This window comes from Hypomesus nipponensis, chromosome 24 (assembly GCF_054491055.1).
Source record: "Hypomesus nipponensis isolate SF chromosome 24, ASM5449105v1, whole genome shotgun sequence".
NCBI classification, from domain to species: domain Eukaryota; kingdom Metazoa; phylum Chordata; class Actinopteri; order Osmeriformes; family Osmeridae; genus Hypomesus; species Hypomesus nipponensis.
The window spans coordinates 8,360,342-8,385,000 of NC_140384.1; the positions used below are offsets into that span (position 1 = coordinate 8,360,342).

Consider the following 24,659-nt stretch of genomic DNA (forward strand, 5'->3'; position numbering starts at 1 on the left):
AGAGAGAGAGATCAGCCTGGGTGGATGAGACGCCTGAAGGGAGAGCAGGAAACATCCATGAAAGTCTCTCCACGCACCATGGGTCAGAGCTTGGTTTGGGCGGGCTGGCCCAGACATGTTAGTCATTCATTACCCTGGGATTACAGATGTAATCCAGACCCCCCCTGAAACAGCCAACACCCCCACGGACCCCCCTTACCACCCCCCCTCACCTGTGGCCCAGTGCGTGTTTCAGTGGCAGACAGGAAGAAGTGACATCACAGCTGTTTCCTCTTACAGTGACTCTTTATTCACGTCAAAGCCTTGACCTTGCTTCACATATTCTTTTCACTAACAGCACTTCGATACATATTATGGCAGCAGGAAACACACACACAAATATACACATTCACTCTTGGCTAAGACATCTGATCTCACCATGTATACTCTATGCCAATATATATATATATATATACCATATATGCCAATAACATAATAAATAATACACAATCACATCATAGCATAATTATTACTATTATTTATATAGATGATTTATACGTTTGGACTAAACTCTACACAGTGGAAGCACGATTTCCAAAGATGCACCAAAACAACACAGAACCCTGGATCAGGTGTCCATGGTAACTCTTCAGTCATAACTTATATTCAGATATTCTCACATGTTCAGCAGGATCTTTTTGACAGTAATAAGTTAAGATATGGTGAACAAGGTAAAGATTCAAGGTAAATTCGACATTACATAACATTTCAACATTGTAAACATTTTTTTGTATTATTTCAAATCCATATTTCCAGATTCTTTGTGGTAAAACAGAGGTGTTGGTAAGGCCAGGGCCAGACATTAGCATCGCCCTAACCCTCACTGGGCCTAGTCTACACACTGGAAACACACTGTAAGAGGTGACTACATCTGTGACCTGGATGAAACACACATCACATACATAAGATATACACCTACACTACGGGTCACAACTTTAACAAGGGCACAACATTCTCTGACCGATAAGAAGATGTTGCTTGTGGCCACGAGTCCCTGGAGGACGTGAACTACAGCGATGCCACCACACGGATGCATGTGTGTAGACCGACAGTGTGAACACGCGTGACCACGACACAGAACCTGGACACGCGGTGAATCGTGCCTGCGGTTCACACGCATGACAGGACGGACCCAGAGCCGCTCTCTGTCCACCCAGTCACCTGATCAGAGGCTGAGGCCAGAGGAGCAAGCACACAGCTCTATTCAGGGTTTGGTTTTTATTCATATTCAATACGGCTTTTTGTCACCAACACTGTGGGGCTCATTTCAGTGTCATCGCTTGTTGGTTGTGGACTGAGACCAGGTAGCCCAGAGAGACCTCGTGCCCTCCCTCCCTCCCTCCCTCCCTCCCTCCCTCCCTCCCTCCCTCCCTCCCTCCCTCCCTCCCTCCCTCCCTCCCTCCCTCCCTCCCTCCCTCCCTCCCTCCCTCCCTCCCTCCCTCCCTCCCTCCCTCCCTCCCTCCCTCCCTCCCTCCCTCCCTCCCTCCCTCCCTCCCTCCCTCTGGATGCTCTTCTGCTGACCTCCAGGGTAGATCTTCTGTGTGTGTGTGTGTGAATGCATGTGTGTGTGTGTGTGCACTGGTTACCTCAGCCAGCCAGCAGGAGGAAAAGGTGTAGTGTGTGTGTGTGTGTGTTGGGGTATTTAACCATCAATAGAGGACTGGGGGCTCTCTCCGTGGGATGGACTGCCCCTACTGGGTCGACTGGAAGATGGAGGAGAGAGAGACAAAGAAAGAGAGAGAGAGAGAGAGAGAGAGACACAGAGAGAGACACAGAGAGAGACACAGAGAGAGAGACACAGAGAGAGAGAGACAGAGAGAGAGAAAGAGAGAGAGAGAGAGAGACAGAGAGAGAGACAGAGAGAGAGAGAGAGAGAGAGAGAGAGAGAGAGAGAGAGAGAGAGAAAGAGAGAAAGAAGGAGGAGGTACAACATAAGAAAAACAAACAGGAACCAAAAAAAACAAGCCAACGACCATTCAAGCAAAATGACAAGCCTGACGTCAGATAGGAAAGTGCTTAAGTATCCCGGTCTACAGTATCAAGTATTTAAAATCTCTATTTCTACATGACTCAAATCCTATGTGCACCTAGAACATTCCACCTCATCATTGCTTTCATCACTGATAAATACTGTACCTGGGCCTACATGTGCAGAGACAGTGGTAATGGCAGAACCACCTCAGTATATTGCTACATCAAAATACTTTTTTATTGCCACTGTGTGTTTTCATCCTTGTGCTAGTGAGGCCGAATGGAAATGCTGTGCTGTGTGGAAAGGTGGAGAGGTGGAGGGAGGAGGGTGACTGGAGAATAGGGGGCATCAGGTGGGACGCTAGCACACGCCAACGACACTACGCCAGAAAGGCAGGACGCTGCGGTAGCACGCTTGGACAGCAGCGTGCTAGAGCAGTAGGAAGCTAGGACAGTATGGTATGCCAGGTGAGTGTGGGTGAGCTGGCTGGAACAGCAGCAGGCGGTTAGAAAGAGAAGTCAGAGGAGGGTGGTCTGCTGGGAGGAGAAGGAGACACGGGGGCTCTCCGGCTGGAGGGGTGGGGGGCGGGGGGCGGGCAGAGAGGGGGGTGGAGAGGCAGGGAGACAGACAAGTAGAGGATCGGGTAGGCAGGAAGTATAGAGAGACAGGCAGACAGACAGACAGGCAGACAGACAGGCAGACAGTTAGACAAACATTAAGAAACATGGTGTCACATGTTCCACAGGCAACAAAACATCCAACGTTCGGAGATATTTTGGTTTCCGAGCTCACTTCACTACATGACCGGTACTGTTAGGCACGGCTAGTACACAACACAACCACAGTCAAATGGAATGACGTGTCGACACACATCCTGCCAGTTGTTTCTCACATGGGCCTATCTAAGACAGTCCACACTTGGTCTAATGGAAGATGTTAGGGTTAGGGAGACAGGGGAGTGCACCCAGGTCTGTAACACACACACACACACACACACTGCTATGTGGTTAGCAGCGGGTACAGGGTCAGGGGAGAGGAGAGGAGAGGAGCGGTGGATTTGACATGAGCAGTGGGTCAGTACGGCTGGACAGACAGACAGACAGACTGACGTACCCTTGGTGAAATCTTCACTGGTCACTGATAGAGATTCTGAAAAAGTAACCACAGTCAAGACTCTCTCTCTCTCTCTCTCTCTCTCTCTCTGTATGTCTTTCTTTATCTGTCTTTGATTGTTTCTCTGTCTTTTTCCTTCTGTCATTATCACTCTCTCTCTTTTTCTGTCCATAGGTTGCGTCTATGTAAATAGAGGTACTGTAATAATGTGATCGCACAGGGATAACAGAGAGGACACACACATTATACACACACACACACACATCACAGACACACATCACATACACACATTATAGACACACATTATACACACACACATCACAGACACACATCACACACACACATCACATACACACATTATAGACACACATTATACACACACACATCACAGACACACATTATAGACACGCACACACACACATCACAGACACACATTATAGACACGCACACACACACATCACAGACACACATTATAGACACGCACACACACACATCACAGACACACATTATAGACACGCACACACACAGAGATCACAGACTTGGTTATGGGAGAGATGGGCTATGATGAGTTGGAAGGTTGGTGTCTGTCTTCACACATAGCGGGTATCTGTAACTTGGGAGGTGTGGAGTGCTAGAGGGTGGAGGGGTGGAGGGGTGGAGGGGTGGAGGGGTGGAGGGTTGGAGGGGTTGGAGGTGTGGATGTATGGAGGGGTGTAGGGGTGTAGGGGTGGAGGGGTTGAGGGGTGAAGGGGTGAAGGGGTGAAGGGGTGAAGGGATGGAGGTATGGAGAGGTAGAGGGGTGGATGGATTGGAGTGTAACTATGGGAGTGAAACTATCGTTTTCAAAACGTAACGAAAGAATCAAGGGAGGGAGGTGAGAGAGAAAACAAGTGGGAGTTTCTTTCCATGTCTACAGGAGAGGGAGGGAGTTTGTGGATCATCATCTTCATTTTACAGTAGGTTTCTGGAACACTCCGGAACACTCCAGAACACTAAGTCAGCTTCACTGACATCACTGTCTTCTAGAACACTTAGCTCTCGCTACTGAGTAGGCTATAAACGTGAGAGGTTTGCATGTGCCTTACCTGGGAACTCCAGGTGGGGCACGGTTGGGCCTGGAGGGGACATGGGGGGGGTCAGGGGACACTCCAGGACGGGAGGGGACGGCGGGGCCCCCTGGGGGGCCCGGGGCAGCACGAGCTCCAGGCCTGGGGGGGCCGGGGGGGGCGCGTCTCTGAGGGGTGGGGCTCGACATGGGAGACCTGCGCAGGAGAGAGGCACGGTCAGTCCCTCAAACGACATCCACGCACACACAGGCCCCGCCCCCACTCCGCGTTTGTCAGTCCCCGCCTCTCCTACCTTCCGCCGCCTCGGGGATTCTGCACCTGCAGCCAGGAGTCGTCGACGGGCGGGGGCATGGCCGTGGAGATGGTGGAGGTGCTGATGTCCCCGATGATGTGCAGCGCCTCCCTCAGGGCGTGGTACATGCGCAGCATCTCATCCCTGTGAGTGGCCTGCTCTGCTGACTCCTCCATCAGGCTGCTCTGGTCCCCGCATGAGTACAGGCACGCCAGCAGCTCCGCGTTGATGAACTCCTTCGTCTGGAGGGGAGGGGAGGGGAGGAGAGAGGGGAGGGGAGGAGAAGAGAGGGGAGGAGGGAGGGGAGGAGGACTCTAAATAATGCAGAACACTACAACACAACATTTCAGCAGTGTGCCGTACTGCCTAACAGCAGGTGCAGCACGTACGTTGATGATCATCAGGTGCATGATGGTCTTGGGGATGAGGTCTCTGATGGTCCTGTTGACGATGGACATGTAGGAGTCTACCAGGTTCCGGATGGTCTCCACCTGCCGCTCCAGCTGAGGGTCCATGGAGTGGCCCAGGCCCTCAGAGCCACCGTCATCACTGGACTCAGTCTGGAGACGGGACGGGGGTGGGGGAGGGGGGAGGGGGACGGGGGGGGAGGAGGGGGGAGGGGGCAGGGGGGGGGTTGGGGGAAGGTGGGGTTAGGGACAGGGGTGGGTGGGTGGGTGGGGGGAAGGTGGGGTTGGGGACAGGGGTGGGGTGGGGTTGAAAGCACACAGGTCACATACTGGACACTTGGCTAATTGGAGGATTACAACACGAATTTAGAGGCAACAAAAAGGCAATGGAGCTGAATCATGCTGTTACCTTATCCTTATCCTCAGCGAAGGGATGGGAGGAGAAGGAGAGGAGGAGGAGGAGGAAGAGGAGGAAGAAGAGGGGGAGAAGGAAGAAGAGGGGGAGAAGGACATGTTGTGTTAAGGATGTGTTGTGTTACAGGCAGGAGGGACACATATAACTGAAGCCAAGAAGAGTCAGCAGTGATTTTAGTTCAGCACTCTCAGGTTAGGATTTAACATTGAACACATCCAGTACTGTATGTTTAACATTGAGCACATCCAGTACTGTATGTTTAACATTGAGCACATCCAGTACTGTATGTTTAACATTGAACACATCCAGTACTGTATGTTTAACATTGAACACATCCAGTACTGTATGTTTAACATTGAACACATCCAGTACTGTATGTTTAACATTGAGCACATCCAGTACTGTATGTTTAACATTGAACACATCCAGTACTGTATGTTTAACATTGAGCACATCCAGTACTGTATGTTTAACATTGAGCACATCCAGTACTGTATGTTTAACATTGAACACATCCAGTACTGTATGTTTAACATTGAACACATCCAGTACTGTATGTTTAACATTGAACACATCCAGTACTGTATGTTTAACATTGAACACATCCAGTACTGTATGTTTAACATTGAACACATCCAGTACTGTATGTTTAACATTGAACACATCCAGTACTGTATGTTTAACATTGAACACATCCAGTACTGTATGTTTAACATTGAACACATCCAGTACTGTATGTTTAACATTGAGCACATCCAGTACTGTATGTTTAACATTGAGCACATCCAGTACTGTATGTTTAACATTGAACACATCCAGTACTGTATGTTTAACATTGAACACATCCAGTACTGTATGTTTAACATTGAGCACATCCAGTGCTGGATGTTTAAATGTGTGTGTACCACGTTGCGATCGGGATAGACTCCAGCGCGGAGGAAGGATGCCTTCCAGCTGTCCACCTCCTCCTGACTGTCAGAGGCCAACTCCAGGCTACGGTTATCTTTATACACGTTCCTGCACACACACACACACACACACACGCACATGAGACTAAAACCGGTCTACAACAAGAAGATGGTAGCTTTGACCAGCCCAGTAGATATGTGCTGTGTGTGTGTGTCTGACCTGTGGTCAGTGTTGAAGAGTAAACATGTCCTGTGTGTGTGTGTGTGTGTTTGTGTTACCTGTGCTCAGTGTTGAAGAGAGCAAATATGTGTTTGCTGGACATGAAGCTCTTCTCGATGTCTCTCAGTTTGAGGTTGTCGACAGGCATCATGTACTTCTTTTCTTTCTCCTGTAGGGGGCGCAGGTTGAAACACAAAACTCAATGAAACTTCATATTCACACAGATTGCAATGTAGTATTGGAAGTTTGTGTGTGTGTGTGTGTGTGTGTGTGTGTGCTCACCTCGTCATCCTTGTACCAGGACAAGGTCTCTGCTGTGAGGACGAACCAGTACTCCTTGGCTCCGCCCTTCATGATGCTGATGTTGTTAATGGTTAGCCAGCCCTTCCTGATCACCTGACACAGGTCATAGGTCACAGGTCAGAGGTCAAGAACACAATGTCCCTGTATGTCAAAATACCTGTACCATGTTGACTGTGTGAATCAGCTGTGTTTACACAGTATGTACAACGGTAGCCACTATGCGTCACGCATCTTTGTCCATTGTGGGTGTTTGTAGCCTGTAACACAGGCTACAAACACACACACACATCAGTGCGTAAACACAAGGCATCCTTCTCCCATTATGCATGCTTACCATGGCTTCATCCTGCAGAGGGGTTGTCACGGCAACGGCGCGAGACGTGAGATTGAGGAGTTGATGGGAGAGAGAGAGAGTTAAGAGGCCCGAGATTACAGATGAAAAGGAACAATGGAAAACCAGAGACACAGAGACAAGGAAAAAGGTGTTCTAGTGAAAGAGGTAGCATGAGAGACGATTGTGTGTGTTTGAGAGGTGTGTGTGTGTGTGTTTGAGAGGTGTGTGTTTGAGAGGTGTGTGTGTGTGTTTGAGAGGTGTGTGTTTGAGAGGTGTGTGTGTGTGTGTTTGAGAGGTGTGTGTTTGAGAGGTGTGTGTGTGTGTTTGAGAGGTGTGTGTGTGTGTGTGTTTGAGAGGTGTGTGTTTGAGAGGTGTGTGAGTGTGTGTTTGAGAGGTTTGTGTTTGAGAGGTGTGTGTGTGTGTGTTTGAGAGGTGTGTGTTTGAGAGGTGTGTGAGTGTGTGTTTGAGAGGTGTGTGTGTGTGTGTTTGAGAGGTTTGTGTTTGAGAGGTGTGTGTGTGTGTGTTTGAGAGGTGTGTGTTTGAGAGGTGTGTGAGTGTGTGTTTGAGAGGTATGTGTGTGTGTGTTTGAGAGGTGTGTGTTTGAGAGGTGTGTGTGTGTGTGTTTGAGAGGTGTGTGTGTGCCTCACCTGGTTACCCGCTGCCTTACTCTTGTTCATTTGACTGCTCCTCTGTTGAGCACTGAGGAGAGGACACACAGTACATGAGTGTGTGTGTGTGAGTGTGTGTGTGCATGTGTGTGTGTGTGTGTGAGTGTGTGTGTGCGTGTGTGTGTGTGTGTGTGTGTGTGAGGGTAGAAGAGGAGGAAGTTCAGCTTCTTACTTGGCGAACCCTATGAAGTCCTCATGGTTGGTGTTCATGTAGGCCAGCTCAATGTCGATCAGCAGCATGACCTGCAGGGAGGGCAGAGTGTGACAGGGCAGAGCGGTCAGACCGTCCCAGACACCTCTTCCCCTGGTCATGTGGCCCCCTGGCTGGCCCCCTGGCTGGCCCCCTGGTCATGTGGCCCCCTGGCTGGCCCCCTGGCTGGCCCCCTGGCCATGTGGCCCCCCCTGGCTGGCCCCCTGGTCATGTGGCCCCCTGCGTGTCACATGTAGCAAGTAGCGTATCTCGTGTAGCGTGTCTCATGTAGCGTGTCACGTGTAGCGTGTCTGACCTGGTCTTTGGTGCGGCTCTCTCGGTCACGTATGTGCTGAGTGACGATCTTCTCCATCTCCTCACGCAGCATGGGGTACTGGGCCAACTGAGAACACACACAGGCAGACACACACACACACAGGCAGACACACACACACACAGGCAGACACACACACACACACAGGCAGACACACACACACAGGCAGACACACACACACACAGGCAGACACACACACACACACACACACAGGCAGACACACACACACAGGCAGACACACACACACACACAGGCAGACACACACACACACACAGGCAGACACACACACACTTGTGGTGAGTATTGACGTGCCCCGGCCTGTCCCTGAGTGAAGGTGCAGAGCGGCTGTGTCTGCTGACCTTCTGGGTGCACTGACGGACGGTGTTGACCAGCTCAGAGATGACCATGTCCACACACTTCTGACACGGCTCCTTGATCCTGGCTATCTGCCGCTTGACGATGGTCTCAAACGCCATGTCTGGAGTAAACAGGCCAGTCCTGATGGAGAGAGGAGAGGAGGAGAGGAGAGGAGAGGAGAGGAGAGGAGAGGAGAGGAGAGAAGAGGAAAGGAGAGGAAAGGAGAGTAGAGGAGGAGAGGAGAGGAGAGGAGAGGAGAGGAGAGGAGAGGAGAGAAGAGAAGAGGAAAGGAGAGGAAAGGAGAGTAGAGGAGGAGAGGAGGAGAGGAGGAGAGGAGGAGAGGAGGAGAGGAGGAGAGGAGAGGAGGAGAGGAGGAGAGGAGGAGAGGAGAGGAGGAGAGGAGGAGAGGAGGAGAGGAGGAGAGGAGAGGAGAGGAGAGGAGAGGAGAGGAGAGGAGAGGAGAGGAGAGGAGGAGAGGAGGAGAGGAGAGGAGGAGAGGAGAGGAGAGGAGGAGAGGAGGAGAGGAGGAGAGGAGGAGAGGAGAGGAGGAGAGGAGGAAAGGAGGAGAGGAGAGGAGGAGAGGAGGAGAGGAGGAGAGGAGAGGAGAGGAGGAGAGGAGAGGAGGAGAGGAGGAGAGGAGGAGAGAGGAGAGGAGAGGAAAGGAGAGGAGAGGAGGAGAGGAGGAGAGGAGGAGAGGAGGAGAGGAAGAGAGGAGAGGAGGAGAGGAGGAGAGGAGAGGAGGAGAGGAGGAGAGGAGGAGAGGAGAGGAGAGGAGAGGAGAGGAGAGGAGAGGAGAGGAGAGGAGAGGAGAGGAGAGAAGAGAAGAGAAGAGAAGAGGAAAGGAAAGGAAAGGAGAGGAGAGGGAAGGGGAGGAGAGGAGAGGAAGAGAGGAGAGCAGCAGAGGAGAGGAAGAGAGGAGAGGAGAGGAGAGGAGAGGAGAGGAGAGGAGAGGAGAGGAGAGGAGAGGAGAGGAGAGGAGAGGAGAGAAGAGGAGAGGAGAGGAGAGGAGAGAAGAGGAGAGGGGAGGAGAGGTTACTTTGAGCAGAGAGGCTGGAGGTGGGTCAGATGTTCTTGGACAGACAGCTCACCTGATACCGTGGATGTTCTTGATGGCATAGCTGATCTCCTTCCGCAGTGTCTTCTCATCAAACTCCAGCTGGAAACACACACACAGAAACACACACACAGTTTGACAGTATTAATGTGAAGGTTTCTGCTTGTGAAAGTATGCTTGTGTGAAGGCGTGCTTGTGTGAAGGGATGGTGTGGGTGTGTGAAGGTAACAGAGGTGGTTCGGATGTTCGTACCTTGACCAGCTCGAAGGGGAACCTCTCGTGGAAGATGCGGTTGATCTTCGCTCCCCCTGACAGCTCATAGGTGTCGATCTGATCACCTGACCCCTCGATGCGTTTCTCAAAATCTACCGAAAACTGCTGCACCATCCTACAGCACACACACACACATACACACGCACACAAACACACACACACACACACACATAAAGACAACCACACACAGACACACAGACCCAGGCATTCAGACAAACACACAAACCATCCAATGTTTTTCTATAGATGAAATGTGAACCCTGTGTGTATGCAGACGAGAATGAGAGCACAAGTGTGTGTGTGTGTGTGTACTGACTGCAGCAAAGCTTTGGTCTTGCGGGAGGGGTCGTCAGGTTGGTAGTTCTTGTACTCCTCCACCTCCTTCTCGATGGACAGCAGCTGGCTCTGCAGCTTGGCTCGTAACGCCGGCAATGTGTCCCGGATGTGATTGGTCAGTTGCTACAGGAAACAGGAAGCGACAGGCCATGACACAATCGTGTTACTAAGGGAAGGGTTCCTTTTGAAGGGACCAATAGCATGCCAGGGAAAAGAGAATGAGGTATTGTAATGTAGCCAATAGAATCCTGAGTAAGGATGATGGACAGGTCCCTGCTCCTACCTGGTTGAGAACCTTCTGCAGGTAGGCGGTGCCCATACGGTCAGCCAGGTGCCGATAGCCTGGATGAGACAGGAAGAACTTCCTCTCCGCTGCCAAGGCAGCCTTAATGTCCTTCTTACCATCGATGTCCTTCTGGCTGCGGTTCACCACCCCGACATAACCTGCAGAGGGCAGACCAGAGTCACATAGAGACACAGAGAAAGAGAGAGAGAAAGAGAGAGAGAGAGAGAGAGAGAGAGAGAGAGAGAGAGAGAGAGAGAGAGAGAGAGAGAGAGAGATACATAGAGAGACATAGAGAGTGTGTTGACCTCTACGGAGGGGCAGCAGCTTGTTCTCCAGGATGTCTCTGGCATCCGTGCCCTCGTCCATCAGATCCAGCTTAGTGATCACTCCAATGCTGCGCTGACCTGCACAACACACACACACACACACGTGTTACCAAAGTACCTTAATACTCCACTACAAAACTAATCTTAACACAGAGTACATCAATACAGCAAACCTACCCAAACACAGTCCTCTTCAATGATGCTAACCTTTTTTTTAAACCTTTCAAAACTGTGTATATATATATATTTAAACGAACTGAATCTTCAGTAAAACAAACTCAATCTGAACACACACACGCCATGCCCTACCCTGGGGGTCGACCTCCTTGGCTATCTTGAGGGCGTCAGAGTTGGCCAGGTCAGAGTTGGCAGGGGACACAGCCAGCAGCAGGCAGTTGTCCTTGGTGACAAACTGCATGAGCATGTCCCTGATCTGGGCCTCTATGTCAGCAGGCTGGTCTCCCACAGGCACCTTGGTCATCCCCGGCAGGTCCACCAGGGTCAGGTTCAGGACTGGAGGGGGGGTCAACGGGGTGAGTCCGTCTGTGTGAGTCAGTCTGTGTGTGTGTGTGAAGTGTGTGTGTGTGTGTGTACCATTGGGAGAGTAGACCCTCAGGTTGATGGGCACTGGGGAGATGCCTTTGTTCTGGCCGGTGATGCGGTCGGTCTCCGCCTCGATCTCCTGCCTCACCTCGTCAAAGTCCGTGAACTTCTTCCCCTTGCAGTGGAGGAACTCAGCATGCTCTGGTTTCCAGGGAGACAGGAGAGACGGACAGGTCAGCGGGCCAATAGGAGTTGAGCGTTGTAAGATATCAGGGCGGGAGATAACAAGAGGAGAACGCTGCCGGTGACAAAGTGTCAGATTATTATGAGAGTGTATTGAAATAGTCGTCGATTTATAAAAGTTTTTTTCGATTCTGACAGCAACTGTTTCAGGATCCGTGGGTGAGAGGATGTTGACTTGTGTTGTTACCAGTGGGACTGTTGATGAGCTGCAGCACCAGGGGGCGCCGTGTCACAATCCCAGACCCACGAGGAAGAAAATCCCTGAGAGGGAGGAGGGAGAGAACAGGGAGGAGGTAAATCTATGCACACACACACACATAAACACGCACACGCTTGCACACGCACACACACACACAGACACGAATGCTACATCAACACAAGCCATCGTAAGCAGCGCTAGAGACAGATAATGAGAGCTGTATCTGTTGACAACAGTGCTGTTGTTGGTGAGCCAGCAGTGGGCTGGAGCCTGTTACAGATGCGACAGTATGAGAGTAGCTGCCCGTAATCCACTTGTCACGTCTCCTGTGTACGTGTGTGTAGGTGTGTGTGTGTGCTTTTGTCATTTGTGTAGGAGGAGATGGGAACTGCAGCTAAATCTAAAGTGGCTGTTTCCCCTGCAGCTCTTCATTCTCTCTCTCTCTCTCTCACACACACACACACATACACATACACATACACAAACGTCTCACTTTTCCCCTTTACATAGGCAAGCTATCCCTGAGTGATCGTTGTCATCAAACGAGCGCTCTCTCAACCCTCTCTCTGCCTGACTGCCACTGTTAAACTAGCTTCCAGCACTCTACTTGAATGTACAGTATGTTCTTAGGATGGTACGCAGTCAGCATCTCTCTCTATATATATATCATCTTTGTGTATATATGTGCAGTATATCTGTATATTCAAAGTTAGACCTGCACTGAACTAATGAGAGGACTAGTGACAGGCGTGCTGGTAGAGGCCTGGGCCAAGACACTCTCTTCTCACTTCCTGTTCAGAGCTCCATCCTGCGTCTTGCTTCCGTGTATGAACACACACTGCAGGATTCGGAGAACACACACACACACACACACACACACACACACTGGACCTGCTCCCCTCCTACACAGCTCGGACAGGACCTGTGTGTGTGTGTGTGTGTGTTTGTGTTTGACAAAGAGACAGCAAGCTCTTGATCAGCAGCACAATGCTGCCTGTGTTCAAGCCCAAAGTGTGTGAGTGTTTGTGTGTGTGCGCGTGTATGTGCGCTGTTTTCAGGGTAGCAGACAGCCGGTGGACTGTCAGAGTCCTGGCCCAGCCCAACGCTGGCTGCCGGTCTGATAGACGCCTCTCTGTTTCCCCTCCACAAAACTGAGCCTCTCTCTACCTGGAACAACCCGGTCTCTCCCGCACACAGTCTGTTATATGGGGGTTTTTGACTGTGTCATCTGGAGGATACTAGACATCTGGGAGTGGATACACACACCCTCTCTGCTGGTGGGATTTGGCCTGCGGCGGTCAGCTTTCGACAGCTGGCATAGAAGCCCGTCCAGCATGCAGCGCTCTGCAGGCCGTCAGTGAAGCACTTTCACCCTCATATCCTCAGCCAGGATGCAACGCGCAGGGGCTGGAGGCAGCCAGCGATGACATCACTAACGCTCTATCTCATAATCTCTTGGTCTCCTACTCTCTCATTATCTCTCTCTTTCCCTCCCCCTCTCTCTCTCTCTCTCTCTCTCTCTCTCTCTCTCTCTCGCGCTCTCTCTCTCTCTCTTTCTCTCTCTCTCTCTCTCTCTCTCTCTCTCGCTCTCTCTCACTCTGACACACACTTGCATACATCAGAGATGGAGTGCCGAGTGTCTTGGTTTCAAGTGGGTCTAGTTTCGGATCTTGGGAGACAGAACATGGGTCGGGCTCTCCTATATTTGTCTTGGAGCAATCTGACTGATACACCAATAAATCAAGAGCAAGGCTCACTTCAAAAGACACTTTGTAATGATTTTATAATGTCGTTTTGAATTCTAGAGAATTCGATTTCTTCTCGACAGGTCTTGGTCTGGTTTGATTTCAAACACGATCTTGTTTTGATCTGGCTTCAATGAGTTCCGGTCTTGACTCCATCTCTGACACACAGACACACACACAGACACACAAGCCTACACATCCTTCAGCCCCTCCCCCTTCCCAAACAGACACACACACACACAAGGTCACGCAAGGCATTTGTAGCCTGATGCGTTCGTGGAGAGTTGCCAAGTTGGCAACATCTCACACTGAAACGTTCCCGATTACAAAGATGTACAATTGGCTTTTGACATTAAGACAATAAATCCGCGGTCAAATATCTGACATTGACAGACGAGGGATACGCTCATAACTATGATGACATCTGCACCATCATCCTGCCACCACCTCATTTTAACGTTACAGCCGCAGAATGGCTTGGCCTAGCGTACGGCACCAATTCGCCTCCGCATGCATGACCGCACAGACGCACCGCTCAGCGGTAGATTGAGGTGTGCATATGGTCTCTTAGTATGGCACATCATTGAATGTACAAGGATAAAATATCCACTGAAATATAATTGTGCATTTGGCAAATACTAAACATTTTCGACTAGGCTAAGCCGTGAGCGGGCACAATCAAATAGCTTAAGCTTTTAAAATCCCATATAGCCGTGGCCTATGAAAATTAATAGCCTTTCCTAGGACAAATGCCATGCTTGACATTCAGGATACCTTAATGACGCGGTCTCTCTCTCTCTCTCTCTCTCTCTCTCTGACTGGGTATGTGACAAATACATGGTATTATACAGCTGTGCTTTGACACATACGGCCCCTGCCGGGGCGACAATCTTGCACTCACTTGCCCACGAAGTTCTCCAGCACGGAGCTTTTCCCGGCGCTCTGACCGCCAACCACAGCGATCTGCGGCAAGTCAATGGTAGCGTTCTGACCGATGGCGGAAAACGCATCCTGCATCTTGTTGACCAGAGGAATCAGGTCCTCCATGCCACGGTTCCCCATCTTGGCTGGTGGTGCGCTCTACCCTTCTTGCTTACAGAATCCTAGAAGGGGCACGGCCCTGACGACGCAGCGGCGGTTTTCTTAAGCCCGGTGAATGTCAATTTTATAAATCCAGGTAATGGTTAACGATGTTCTATCCTCGCTTCCGCTCTTCTCCTCGCTACTCACCGCTCTCCTCGTCCGCGTCCGCCGCGCTACCGCTGGAGGATGGAGGGATGCAGCGCTGTTCTCCTAGGTGGGAACCGCTTCTCCTGTACTACCCTCATCTCAACAGTAGGGGGAGCCAGAGACGGCACGGTAAGACTCATGGGGATTGTAGTGCGTTTAACACTCCGTCGTATAATCCCAGTACATTAACTGTCAGTGAACCGCGACAAACCACAACAGTACACGCACTCATGATTGTATTTTAATGGTCAAATGGCATATCAGAAAATACAAAAACGAAAGGAATAAAAGAAACACTTTTTTGGAAACTTAAAGACAGTGATCCTCACCTGGGAGAAAAGTCAAAAAGCATCATAAACATCAGAAGATTAAGCGGTTATTGTCGTTCCTATCAACTCCATACAGTGATTTAACATGATGTTACTCCACTCCTGGGTCCGTGTCACACTAAACCACTCTGCTTTGTCACAGAAACTCCTTCCATAGCCGGATTTCCCATCATTTCATTTCACAATCGCACTCCCCCAAAATTCGACATAATCCTGGAACCATTAGCGAGATGCAAACCGATGAGGATGCACACGAAGGAGGGGGGGGGGGGGGGTCGTTACTGAGTCGTAAGATGTTAATGGGTATGTACAAATTCCTCATGGAAGCACTCATTCCAGAAGTCACTGCAAAAGCAACACTGGTGATGAGACATGCCATCCAACACAGAGGTTCATCACTGCAGTGACAGTAAACTCAGTCCAGCAACTGTTTCGTCCTCAATAACTCCAAGGGGTTGGAAAGTTCAACAGGCATCACCACAGACCTGGGATGTCATAGTAGTCTTTAGTTGGGTGCCTTGTAAGGACAGGTTTCCCTTCACCGACAGGGGCCCACTGCCATGACAACGTCAACATTTAAGGCCTCATTCCTGTTCTGGGTTTCAAAACATCATACACGCCTGCCAAAATCATATTGGTCCCAGATCATTTTTATTCTTTAAGATGAAAATCTACATTCATATCATTCATAGGAAGGTTGAGTAAATTTGGTTCAGTGAGCTCTGGCCAGAGGGAGTTAAGTCTTTCTGCTAGCATGATTCAGAAACGTAATAGCCCCTCAACATCCTCATCCAGCTCAAGGTCAAGCAGGAAGCCAGGAACAGAAGCCCTGGCTGAGGAAAGGAACGTTCTAGAAGGAAACAAGACTTAAAACACACATCCCAACGGCCAACATAATACATGTAAAACTGGAATGACGTTAGCTAGGCAGAAGAACGAATTGTGACAACTAAACCATATCCCTCCAGCGTATTCAAGACATTCAGTTCATATATTACTGTCGTTTATTAGGTTCTGCTGATTAAATGTCATGAATACGTATGGTAACCCCAAATAATAAATAAGAAAATAGGATTTGATTGGTCGGTGAGGTAAAAAGTACATCTTAAAAAAAGGACAAATATAATAGAAAAGGCTGGAAAGGGAGAGAGACACAAACAAACATCAGCTTTATACATTGTGAGACGTTACAGCAGAATTAGGAAAACAAAAACACAAAGAAGGGCTTATGACTGGAAAGGGAAGCCATGATGTTCTTGTAGCGTGGACACACACATGCACGCTTTCATATTTCACTCCAATCTTCATCATAGTGGACCATCACTTCCTTGTTCAAACCAGAGAAGACGCGTCACAGTTCGAAACCCTCGAGCAAAGAGAGAGAAGCACTTCTTCTAGGCTACTTCCCTGTTGCCCTCCGCCAATCAGCTGCCTGGTGAGGGGCAGGAGCTGTCAGCGACCAGCCAATCAGCCGGAAGCAAGGCGCTCGCGGTGGGGGGGGTCGAACAATACAGAGAGGCGGTGACTCATTGGTAAATTGTGAATCTGTGACACTGTCAATAAAGCAACAATGAGCATTAGCCCCGCCTATAGGAGCATTAGCCCCGCCTATTGGAGCATTAGCCCCGCCTATTGGAGGGGAGTGGGAAGCAGGTGAATCAATGGTGAAGCTGCAGTAGTACATCCGATGTATTTTCGCAGGACTTTAGTAGTGGTGGTGGTGGTGGTCGCAGTAACTTCAGGTACACGTCCTCACAGACGCTGGGGGGAGGCGGAGCCTCCCAGAGATGGGAGGAGCCTGCAGTGTCAGCCATCTTGTCTTCCCAGTGATTGTCTCTTTCATCCCATCCATCCATCCTCTGCCATCCACCCATCCTTCTTTTTCAGGTTTTGCCCTCCCTTCCCCCCCCTCCCCCAACTAGAGACAGGCAGAGTCCCTCAGCAGGCTGATGGGGACAGACTGCAGGGGATAAAGAAGGGAGGATGGAGAGAAGGGGGGAGGAGGGGGATAAGAAAGGAAGGAGGGTGGCCCTCTCTTTCTCTCTCTCAACAGTAGAGAAGGAGGAGGGGGGGCTGGACCTCTTGGAGGCCTGGTGCCCCCTAGGGCCCAATGTGGGCACTGTCCAGTCTGCCGGTGGGCCAGTCTGTCTCTGCTAAAAGAGAGCCTTGGAGCCCTGGTTCTCAAACTCTGACCAGGCGTCATTCAGCTCCATGAAGATCATCTTTGCGTAGTGCTCGTACGGCTGGCCTGTAGCCTGCGGGAGAGAGAGGGCCGTTACAGAGCTGGAGAGGGGAGGACTAGCTCACACACACACACACACACACACACACACACACACACACACACACACACACATTCTGTCTCACCTTGTCTGGGTGGACCACCAGGACAGCCTTCCTGTAGGCCTTCTTGACCTGGTCGGGGTGGACGAGGTCGGCCATGCCCACGGGCCTCCAGCGCGTCTCTCCCTCCCATAGCACCGTCTGCAGCGTGGATAGCAACGCCCGGATGTTCCTCTCCTTCCCCTCGATCCAGTCCAGGATCTGGACCACCGCCGCGGGGAAGACGCACTCAGTCAGTCCTTCACTCCTACCAGCATCCAGACTGGTGTCTGGTGTGTGTGTGTGTGTGTGTACCTGTAGCTTGAGGGGGTCCATGTCTCTGGAGATCTCCTGCCTCCTCATCTCAGCGATGGTCCGGGGGCCGGCCCTGTCTGCTCTGCAGGAGAAGCCCTGAGTGGACAGCAGGTCTCCAAAGTCATCCTCCTTCACCTTGGGTTTGGGACCTGACACACACACACACACACACACACACCACAGACACACACACACACACACACAAACACCACAGACACACAGACACACAGACACACACACACAGAAGTAGAAGGAGAGCGTTACATTAGAGGAGAAGCAGTTCAAATGAAGACTTGTCAGTGAGTCTGTGTAACATCAGCTGGACGTCAGACTGGGTTAACCGTCTCACCGAAGCCCGGTCCCCGGACGCCCCTCTCCTCCCGCCCCCCGATCACACTGAAGCTCAGGTTGTAGTTGGGCTTGGCCGGGGGCACGGGCTTGGAGGGCTGGGGCTTGGTGGCAGCGCTCGGGGGCATCCAGGGTTTGTTCTGTCCTGCCGCCGGCCGACCAGCCGGCCAGGCGGCGGAGGAGGAGGAAGAGGAGGAGCCTGGCTTAGGGACAAAGCTGCCACTGGACGAGCCTGGAGGGCAGAGGTCACAGGAGAGATGTGATTGGTTCATCCCGAGGGCAGAGAGTGGAACTTGTCAACTCTCCTCTCTCCCATCTTCTGTCTGTTCCTACCTGGGATGATGTGTGTGTGTGCGTGTGAGTGAGTGAGTGTGTGTACCTGGTATCGTGGTCCCCAAGTTCCCCAGGTCTGCAAACGGGTCGAAGCTCTGAGACTTGGCCTTGGAGAAGGAAGCGGCAGCCGGCGCTGAACACAGAAACATCCCTTCAGGTTTGACACTCACTCAGTTTTCCCCCTCGTCACGACTGGGAAGACATGTGATTGTGTGTGTAGCCGTGCAGGTGGAGTAGGTGTATGTGTGTTGGCTGGTGTGTGTGTGTGTGTGTGTGTACCTGTGTAGGCTGGTGTGTGTGTGTATGTGTGTACCTGTGAAGGCTGGTGTGTGTGTGTATGTGTGTACCTGTGTAGGCTGGTGTGTGTGTGTGTGTACCTGTGTAGGCTGGTTTGGAGCTGGAGGTCAGGCCAGTGCTGCCCCCTGCTGACCAGCTGTCCCAGCCTCCCAGCAGGTCTGGCTGGCTGGCAGAGGACGTCATCTTGGGGGGATCGCTCACCAACTTATCTGGCAACACACACACACAGGTTTAATGGAGACATGGTTGACTGGGGGGGTTACCTGAGCGCTTGAATTTCTTTTGGGGTCGATTAAATGAACAGAACGTGCGCGAGCCATGAAATGTATGTGTGTGTGTGTGTATGTGTGTGGTCTTACTGAGGTTGAAGAGGCTGGAGTTGGAGGAGTGCGGAGCGTTGCTGGCGGAGGTGAAGGAGGTAGTGCTGTCTGAACCCAACAGATCTCCAAACAGGTCTGTTCCGGTCTGCGGAGCCGCCCCGTCAGAGCTCACCCCGAAGGGGTCGAACAGGTCGTTCATGGCTGAGGGGGAGAGATGAAGGGAGACATTAGCATTCACTAAAGAGGTCAGCTGGGACATCCTCCTCTCTCTGTTTCTATCTCCGCAGGGGGAGGGGGCGGGGGGGGGGGGGGTGAGTCTCTTACGTTTGGGCTTGGCGGGCGCCGTGGGGGGGGCAGTGAAGAACAGGTCCTCCTGCCCCCCTCCCTCACCGGGGGAAAACAGGCCGGTCAGCAGGTCGCTGTTACTGGAGGCCGCCTTCATGCCCCCCCCCGGAGCCAGCGGGGGCGTGGGGGCGGGGCCCACCGGCTCAGAGTTCAGCCCCAGCAGGTCGGCCGTGTCGAAGGGCGGGGCGTGGGCCGGGGGGGCAGGGGGGGCGTCGGTCTGGAACTCGGCGCTGAAGAGCGTCTCACTGGCATCACGGGACAGCGGCTCGCCGCCGGGGGCGCAGTACGAGTAAGACTCCGCATCCGATTGGTCGCTCACATCGTCCTGGTCGTCCATGGCCCCGCCCCCTTGGCTGTCCGATGCGTCCTGGTGACTGCTCCCATCTGGAATCAAGACGACTGTAAACACAGCGCTGCACACTGACAGGAAGAAGGAAGCTCTGACAGGAAGGAGGTCACCAGCATTACAGGAAGTGACTGAGTATTACAGGAAGTGACTCGGCATTACAGGAAGTGACTCAGAAGTGACTCGGCATTACAGGAAATGACTCAGCATTACAGGAAGTGACTCGGCATTACCAGTAGGTAACACAGACACTCTCTTACGACACTACTCCAGCTGATAGATTTACACAAGTAGAAACAGCGAGATGTTGCCGCTGTGTGCCGTACCGTCCCAGTCGAGGGTCTGGAAGAAGTTGTTGGCGTTGGTGTCTGTGCTCTGGGGCGACTCGGCCTCGGTGGAGCCCTCTGGTGTCTGGGCAGTCTGAGGGCTCTCTGCGTCGTAGAAGGCTGAGGAGCCTGGCTGTCTGGGAAGCTCTGGTTTACCTGGGGAGGGACGACCACAACACCCTTCAAACCATCATACAACACCCATACTAAAGTCAGTACATACAGCCAGCTGGAGCGCTGTACAATTCATATTTTAGGGGGAATTGCATGTTTTCATCCACATTCACAGACCCAATACACTGAAACTACAAAACACAAGAAACTACAAAAAACAAGAAACTACAAAACACAACATGCCGTCAGACTCTGTGTCTTGACTACAGTACCCAGGAGCACCCACCAAACTTGGTGAGGATCTCCTGCTGCTCGTCCCTGGAGGAGAAGAGGATCTTAGGGTTGAGGCCCTTGGTGAGGAAGGTGTCCCAGGGCGGGGGCCGTGTGCTGGGCCTGTCCCTGGGGTCCACCTCGATGTCCAGGTTGACCTGGAACAGGTCTGGGTACTTCTCCTGGATGTCACACGCGTCCAGGTCGTACCTGGGACGAGACGGAGACATGATGCTTCGGTCATATGTGGATTTAGCTAACAAAGCTATGCTTTGAAGGGAGGGGGGTGTTGAGGGGAGGGGTGTTCAGGGGGGGAGTGGAGGGGGTGTTCACGGGGGGGGGGGGGGAGGGGGTATTCAGGGGAGGGGGTGTCTTACTTGGCAAACTTTACGGTCGTGGCGTTCCTGGGGACAAAGCCTGTGTGAAACTGGATCTGGAACATCTTCATGGAGGCCATCTGGAGGAAACACATGACTGCTCCATCACACACACAGGGGCTCCCATGCTCCTGGTCAGGTGTGTGTGTGTGAGTGTGTGTGTGTGTGTACCTTGGCCTGCAGGCGGCCCCCCAGCGTGGAGCGGGCGTGGTAGATGACCACCAGCACGTCTCCCTGCACCGTGACATTCAGGGGGATCTCAGCACGGCCGTCCTCCATCCTGAAGTCCCTGAGGAGAGAGACGGGACCACCGGCCTCACACACTGCATGCACCTGTGTGTGTGTGTGTGTGTCTGAGACAGTGTGTGTCTGAGACAGTGTGTGTCTGAGACAGTGTGTGTGTGAGACAGTGTGTGTGTGCTGGACCTACTTCATCTTGTCATACTCCTGGGAGGTGGTGGTGACTCGCTCGTCTCCCACGTAGACCTCGCAGAACGGCCGACAGCCGCTGCGCTGCTTGTTGAACAGCGGCACGGGCGTCATGACGATGGAGTGGATCATTATGGGCTTGCTGTGGGGGATGATGGGCTCCTCGGCCATCATGTCACACATGTACTCTATGTACCTGTCGACCAATCAGAGAGCAGAACACACCCTCGGGATCAGATCAGGACGAGTCAAGCAGTCAGACATGCCTTACCTCTGTGGAGGGTGAGACAGAGAGGCAGGGAGGTAGGGAGAGAGAGAGAGACAGAGAGACAGGGACACAGGGAGACAGACAGACAGACAGTGACAGACAGACAGACAGACACAGACACAGACACAGACACAGACAGAGACAGAGACAGAGACAGTGACAGACAGACAGACAGGGGTCCTACCTCTTGTGTGAGGCAGAGATGCCTGGCGGGCAGCGCTTCATGCTGAACATGTAGACAGCTGCCTCGGCTGTGGTGAACAGACGGCAGAAGCACAGGAAGGAGCACACAGCCACCGCTGAGGCTGCACGGCCATCCTGCAGGGAGGGGAGGAGGGGGTGAGAGGACACCCCTCACCTGTCTGTGTAACCGTGTGTGTGTGTGACCGTGTGTGTGTGTGACCGTGTGTCTGTGTGACCGTGTGACCGTGTGTGTGTGTGTGTGACCGTGTGTGTGTGTGTGACCGTGTGTGTGTGTGTGACCGTGTGTGTGTGTGACCGTGTGTGTGTGACCGTGTTGTCTTCTCACCAGGCAGTGCACTATACAGATGTTCCTCTGGTCCTGTTTCAGCCACATGTGCATGTTCTTACACACACTGTAGAGGCTGCGCAGGTTAGGGGCCCGCCGGGCCTGCCAGCCACATTCTGAAACCTGCACACACACACAGGTTAGGAGACAACTCTTTGCCAAAAAGACATTCCACTGTAATGCAGTGACTCGTCCACCAGGGGGTGGCAGACTACACAGAGGTGAGGGGTCATGGGTCAGGGCACTGACCCTGTTGTGGAAGCGGGAGGGCCTGTAGGAGCGCTTGGTCAGGTTGTAGACGGCGTAGTGACCGGCGTGGCGAGAGTCCAGGAACAGACGCACATCCTCAATGTTGTTCTTAATGGCCGACTCCACCCCTTCAGCAGGGAAGGACATGACTGGACACACACACACACACACACAAACCGACAACCACATGAACACACACAAGGACAGGAACAGGAACTGTAAAACATTCTGACAGCTTTAATCCACTATTTCAGTCCACTCAAACAATGTCTTGTGTCATGTGACTTTTATATTGAATACCGAACGTATATAGCGTACAAACACAGTGAAATGCAGTGTGTACCTGCTATCCTGGAGGTGATGTAGGAGAGATCCAGGTCTCCTTTGGCATAGCTGAGAAAGAGACAGGTAGACAGTCAGACGGTCAGACGGTCAGGCAGACGGTCAGGCAGACGGTCAGACAGTCAGACAGGCAGACGGTCAGACAGTCAGACAGTCAGACAGGCAGACAGGCAGACAGGCAGACAGGCAGACAGTCAGACAGTCATACAGTCAGACAGGCAGACAGTCAGACAGTCAGACAGTCAGACAGTCAGACAGTCAGACAGTCATACAGTCATACAGTCAGACAGTCAGACAGTAAGACAGTCAGACAGTCAGACAGTCAGACAGTCAGACAGTCAGACAGGCAGACAGGCAGACAGGCAGACAGTCATACAGTCATACAGTCATACAGGCAGACAGTCAGACAGTCAGACAGTCAGACAGTCAGACAATAAGACAGTCAGACAGGCAGACAGGCAGACAGTCAGACAGGCAGACAGGCAGACAGGCAGACAGTCAGACAGTCAGACAGTCAGACAGTCAGACAGTCAGACAGTCAGACAGGCAGACAGTCAGACAGGCAGACAGTCAGACAGGCAGACAGTCAGTCAGACAGGCAGACAGTCAGACAGGCAGACAGTCAGACAGGCAGACAGTCAGACAGTCAGACAGTCAGGATCACACACCACACAGGAGAGAACTGAACACAGCGTGCTGCTTCTGAGGAACCATCTAGCTACGTGACGATAACAGACACATCCCAGCAGAGCCTCGTCTACAAGCTCGGCAGGTTATGGTGCAAGGCGGCTCTCTGCAAAGTGCACACCACATCCACACACCCACATCCACACACCCACATCCCCAATCACACACCCACACACCCACATCCACAACCACACACCCACATCCACGTCCACACACCTACGTCCACACACCCACATCCACACAACACCTGTCATCCATTGATCTGTTGGAGGAGGTGAATGGACAGGAAATCACAGGGCTGTGTCTGCAGGTCTACTGGGAGGCAGACAGGGGGAGGAGCTCTGAGGGGTTACTGGAGGCAGGATGACAGCGGGTTAGAGACACTGGGGCCTGGGGAGGGAGGACATGATGGTGGATGGAGGGATGGAGGAATGGTCATTGGGATGGAAGGACGAAGGGAAGGTTGGATGGATGGAGAGTGGGTGGGTGGGTGGTTTAGCAGGCAGCAGGGTGCTGAGGGGCCAAACCCCAAGATCTAGTATACGGCTTCCAGCAGCTAGGATACTGTGCTGTTAGGGCCAGCAAGCTGTGGTTATGGACACAGCAGCATGATGACTGGGCCGCTGGGACACACACACACACACACACACACGGTGCGGGCACACGGAGGGCAACACTGCCCCATATTTACCTGGGCGTGCTACAGGGTGGAGTTTACACAGAGGGACCATGAAGGGCATAGAATGAACAATAAACAAAATACAAAACAAAAGGTCAAACCAACAAATGAACAAAACTCAAAACAAACCACAATGTATGGGAATGGACGGACACAATACGAGGGAGCCCACCTGACCTGTCTCAAGTGTGTGTGTGTGTGTGTGTGTGTGACTGACCTGGCCACTGATTGGATGACCTTAGAGGAGGTGTCTTTGATGTTGGTCAGGAAGCGTTCCGTGCCTCCCTTCAGAATGTCCAGGAAGCCGCCTGCTGATAGGTCAGAATCTGCACCACAGACCCCTGAGAATCAAGGGAAAATATGGCGTTTACAAAAAAAAAACATTTAATCACCACCAGTGTGTATCAACAGACATACAGACTGTGTCCAGTCTATTAGCCTGTTAGTGCTAGTTCTCTTACCCTAGCCTGTAAGGTTGGCTAATGCTACTTTTATTAGCCTAGCTAGTATAATAAATAGAGCTAGCTCTCTTAGCTTTAGCCTGTAAGGTAGTATAACCAACTACTTTTAGCCTACATGG

The 24,659-nt window shown here is 51.9% G+C and overlaps 2 protein-coding genes across 3 annotated transcripts in view; both read right to left on the reverse strand.

Moving 5' to 3' along the window:
- Window positions 1-1,681: 1,681 nt before the first annotated feature.
- Window positions 1,682-14,686, reverse strand: dnm1b (dynamin 1b). Its single transcript, XM_084690312.1, has 22 exons — window positions 14,526-14,686; window positions 11,868-11,941; window positions 11,489-11,638; window positions 11,204-11,407; window positions 10,874-10,972; window positions 10,566-10,726; window positions 10,263-10,405; window positions 9,926-10,061; window positions 9,708-9,775; window positions 8,622-8,760; window positions 8,245-8,331; window positions 7,911-7,981; window positions 7,718-7,769; window positions 7,071-7,082; window positions 6,716-6,829; window positions 6,493-6,602; window positions 6,211-6,322; window positions 5,300-5,311; window positions 4,873-5,043; window positions 4,484-4,725; window positions 4,210-4,386; window positions 1,682-1,742 (listed from the first exon to the last, which is right to left on the reverse strand). Exons 1-22 carry the CDS (start codon window positions 14,684-14,686, stop codon window positions 1,682-1,684), a joined length of 2,556 nt encoding a protein of 851 aa, XP_084546438.1.
- Window positions 14,687-15,815: 1,129 nt separating this feature from the next.
- The window catches only part of gak (cyclin G associated kinase), a 17,437-nt gene continuing 8,593 nt past the window's right edge, over window positions 15,816-24,659 (reverse strand). Inside the window, exons 11-28 of one of the 2 annotated variants that reach the window (XM_084690380.1) lie at window positions 24,297-24,420; window positions 22,715-22,764; window positions 22,372-22,520; window positions 22,123-22,245; window positions 21,778-21,911; window positions 21,327-21,521; window positions 21,068-21,185; window positions 20,897-20,976; window positions 20,536-20,729; window positions 20,136-20,291; window positions 19,443-19,847; window positions 19,158-19,319; window positions 18,879-19,007; window positions 18,548-18,634; window positions 18,170-18,400; window positions 17,821-17,969; window positions 17,551-17,727; window positions 15,816-17,438 (exon numbers count right to left, since the gene is read on the reverse strand). In XM_084690380.1, coding sequence (XP_084546506.1) covers window positions 17,337-17,438; window positions 17,551-17,727; window positions 17,821-17,969; window positions 18,170-18,400; window positions 18,548-18,634; window positions 18,879-19,007; window positions 19,158-19,319; window positions 19,443-19,847; window positions 20,136-20,291; window positions 20,536-20,729; window positions 20,897-20,976; window positions 21,068-21,185; window positions 21,327-21,521; window positions 21,778-21,911; window positions 22,123-22,245; window positions 22,372-22,520; window positions 22,715-22,764; window positions 24,297-24,420 — 2,765 coding nt within the window. In that variant the 3' untranslated portion in view covers window positions 15,816-17,336. The remainder of the gene's footprint in view (window positions 17,439-17,550; window positions 17,728-17,820; window positions 17,970-18,169; window positions 18,401-18,547; window positions 18,635-18,878; window positions 19,008-19,157; window positions 19,320-19,442; window positions 19,848-20,135; window positions 20,292-20,535; window positions 20,730-20,896; window positions 20,977-21,067; window positions 21,186-21,326; window positions 21,522-21,777; window positions 21,912-22,122; window positions 22,246-22,371; window positions 22,521-22,714; window positions 22,765-24,296; window positions 24,421-24,659) is intronic. The other variant, XM_084690381.1, reaches the window with a different exon arrangement.

What these genes read in the sequence shown, in the direction of transcription:
- dnm1b (XM_084690312.1), bottom strand. Translation starts at nt 14,686, where the DNA reads ATGGGGAACCGTGGCATGGAGGACCTGATTCCTCTGGTCAACAAGATG. An exon ending in AGAGCCGCACCAAAGACCAG is followed by an intron (nt 7,982 to 8,244) that starts GTCAGACACGCT and finishes CCCTCCCTGCAG; the next exon opens with GTCATGCTGCTGATCGACAT. An exon ending in CTCTTCAACACTGAGCACAG is followed by an intron (nt 6,323 to 6,492) that starts GTAACACAAACA and finishes GTGTGTGTGCAG; the next exon opens with GAACGTGTATAAAGATAACC.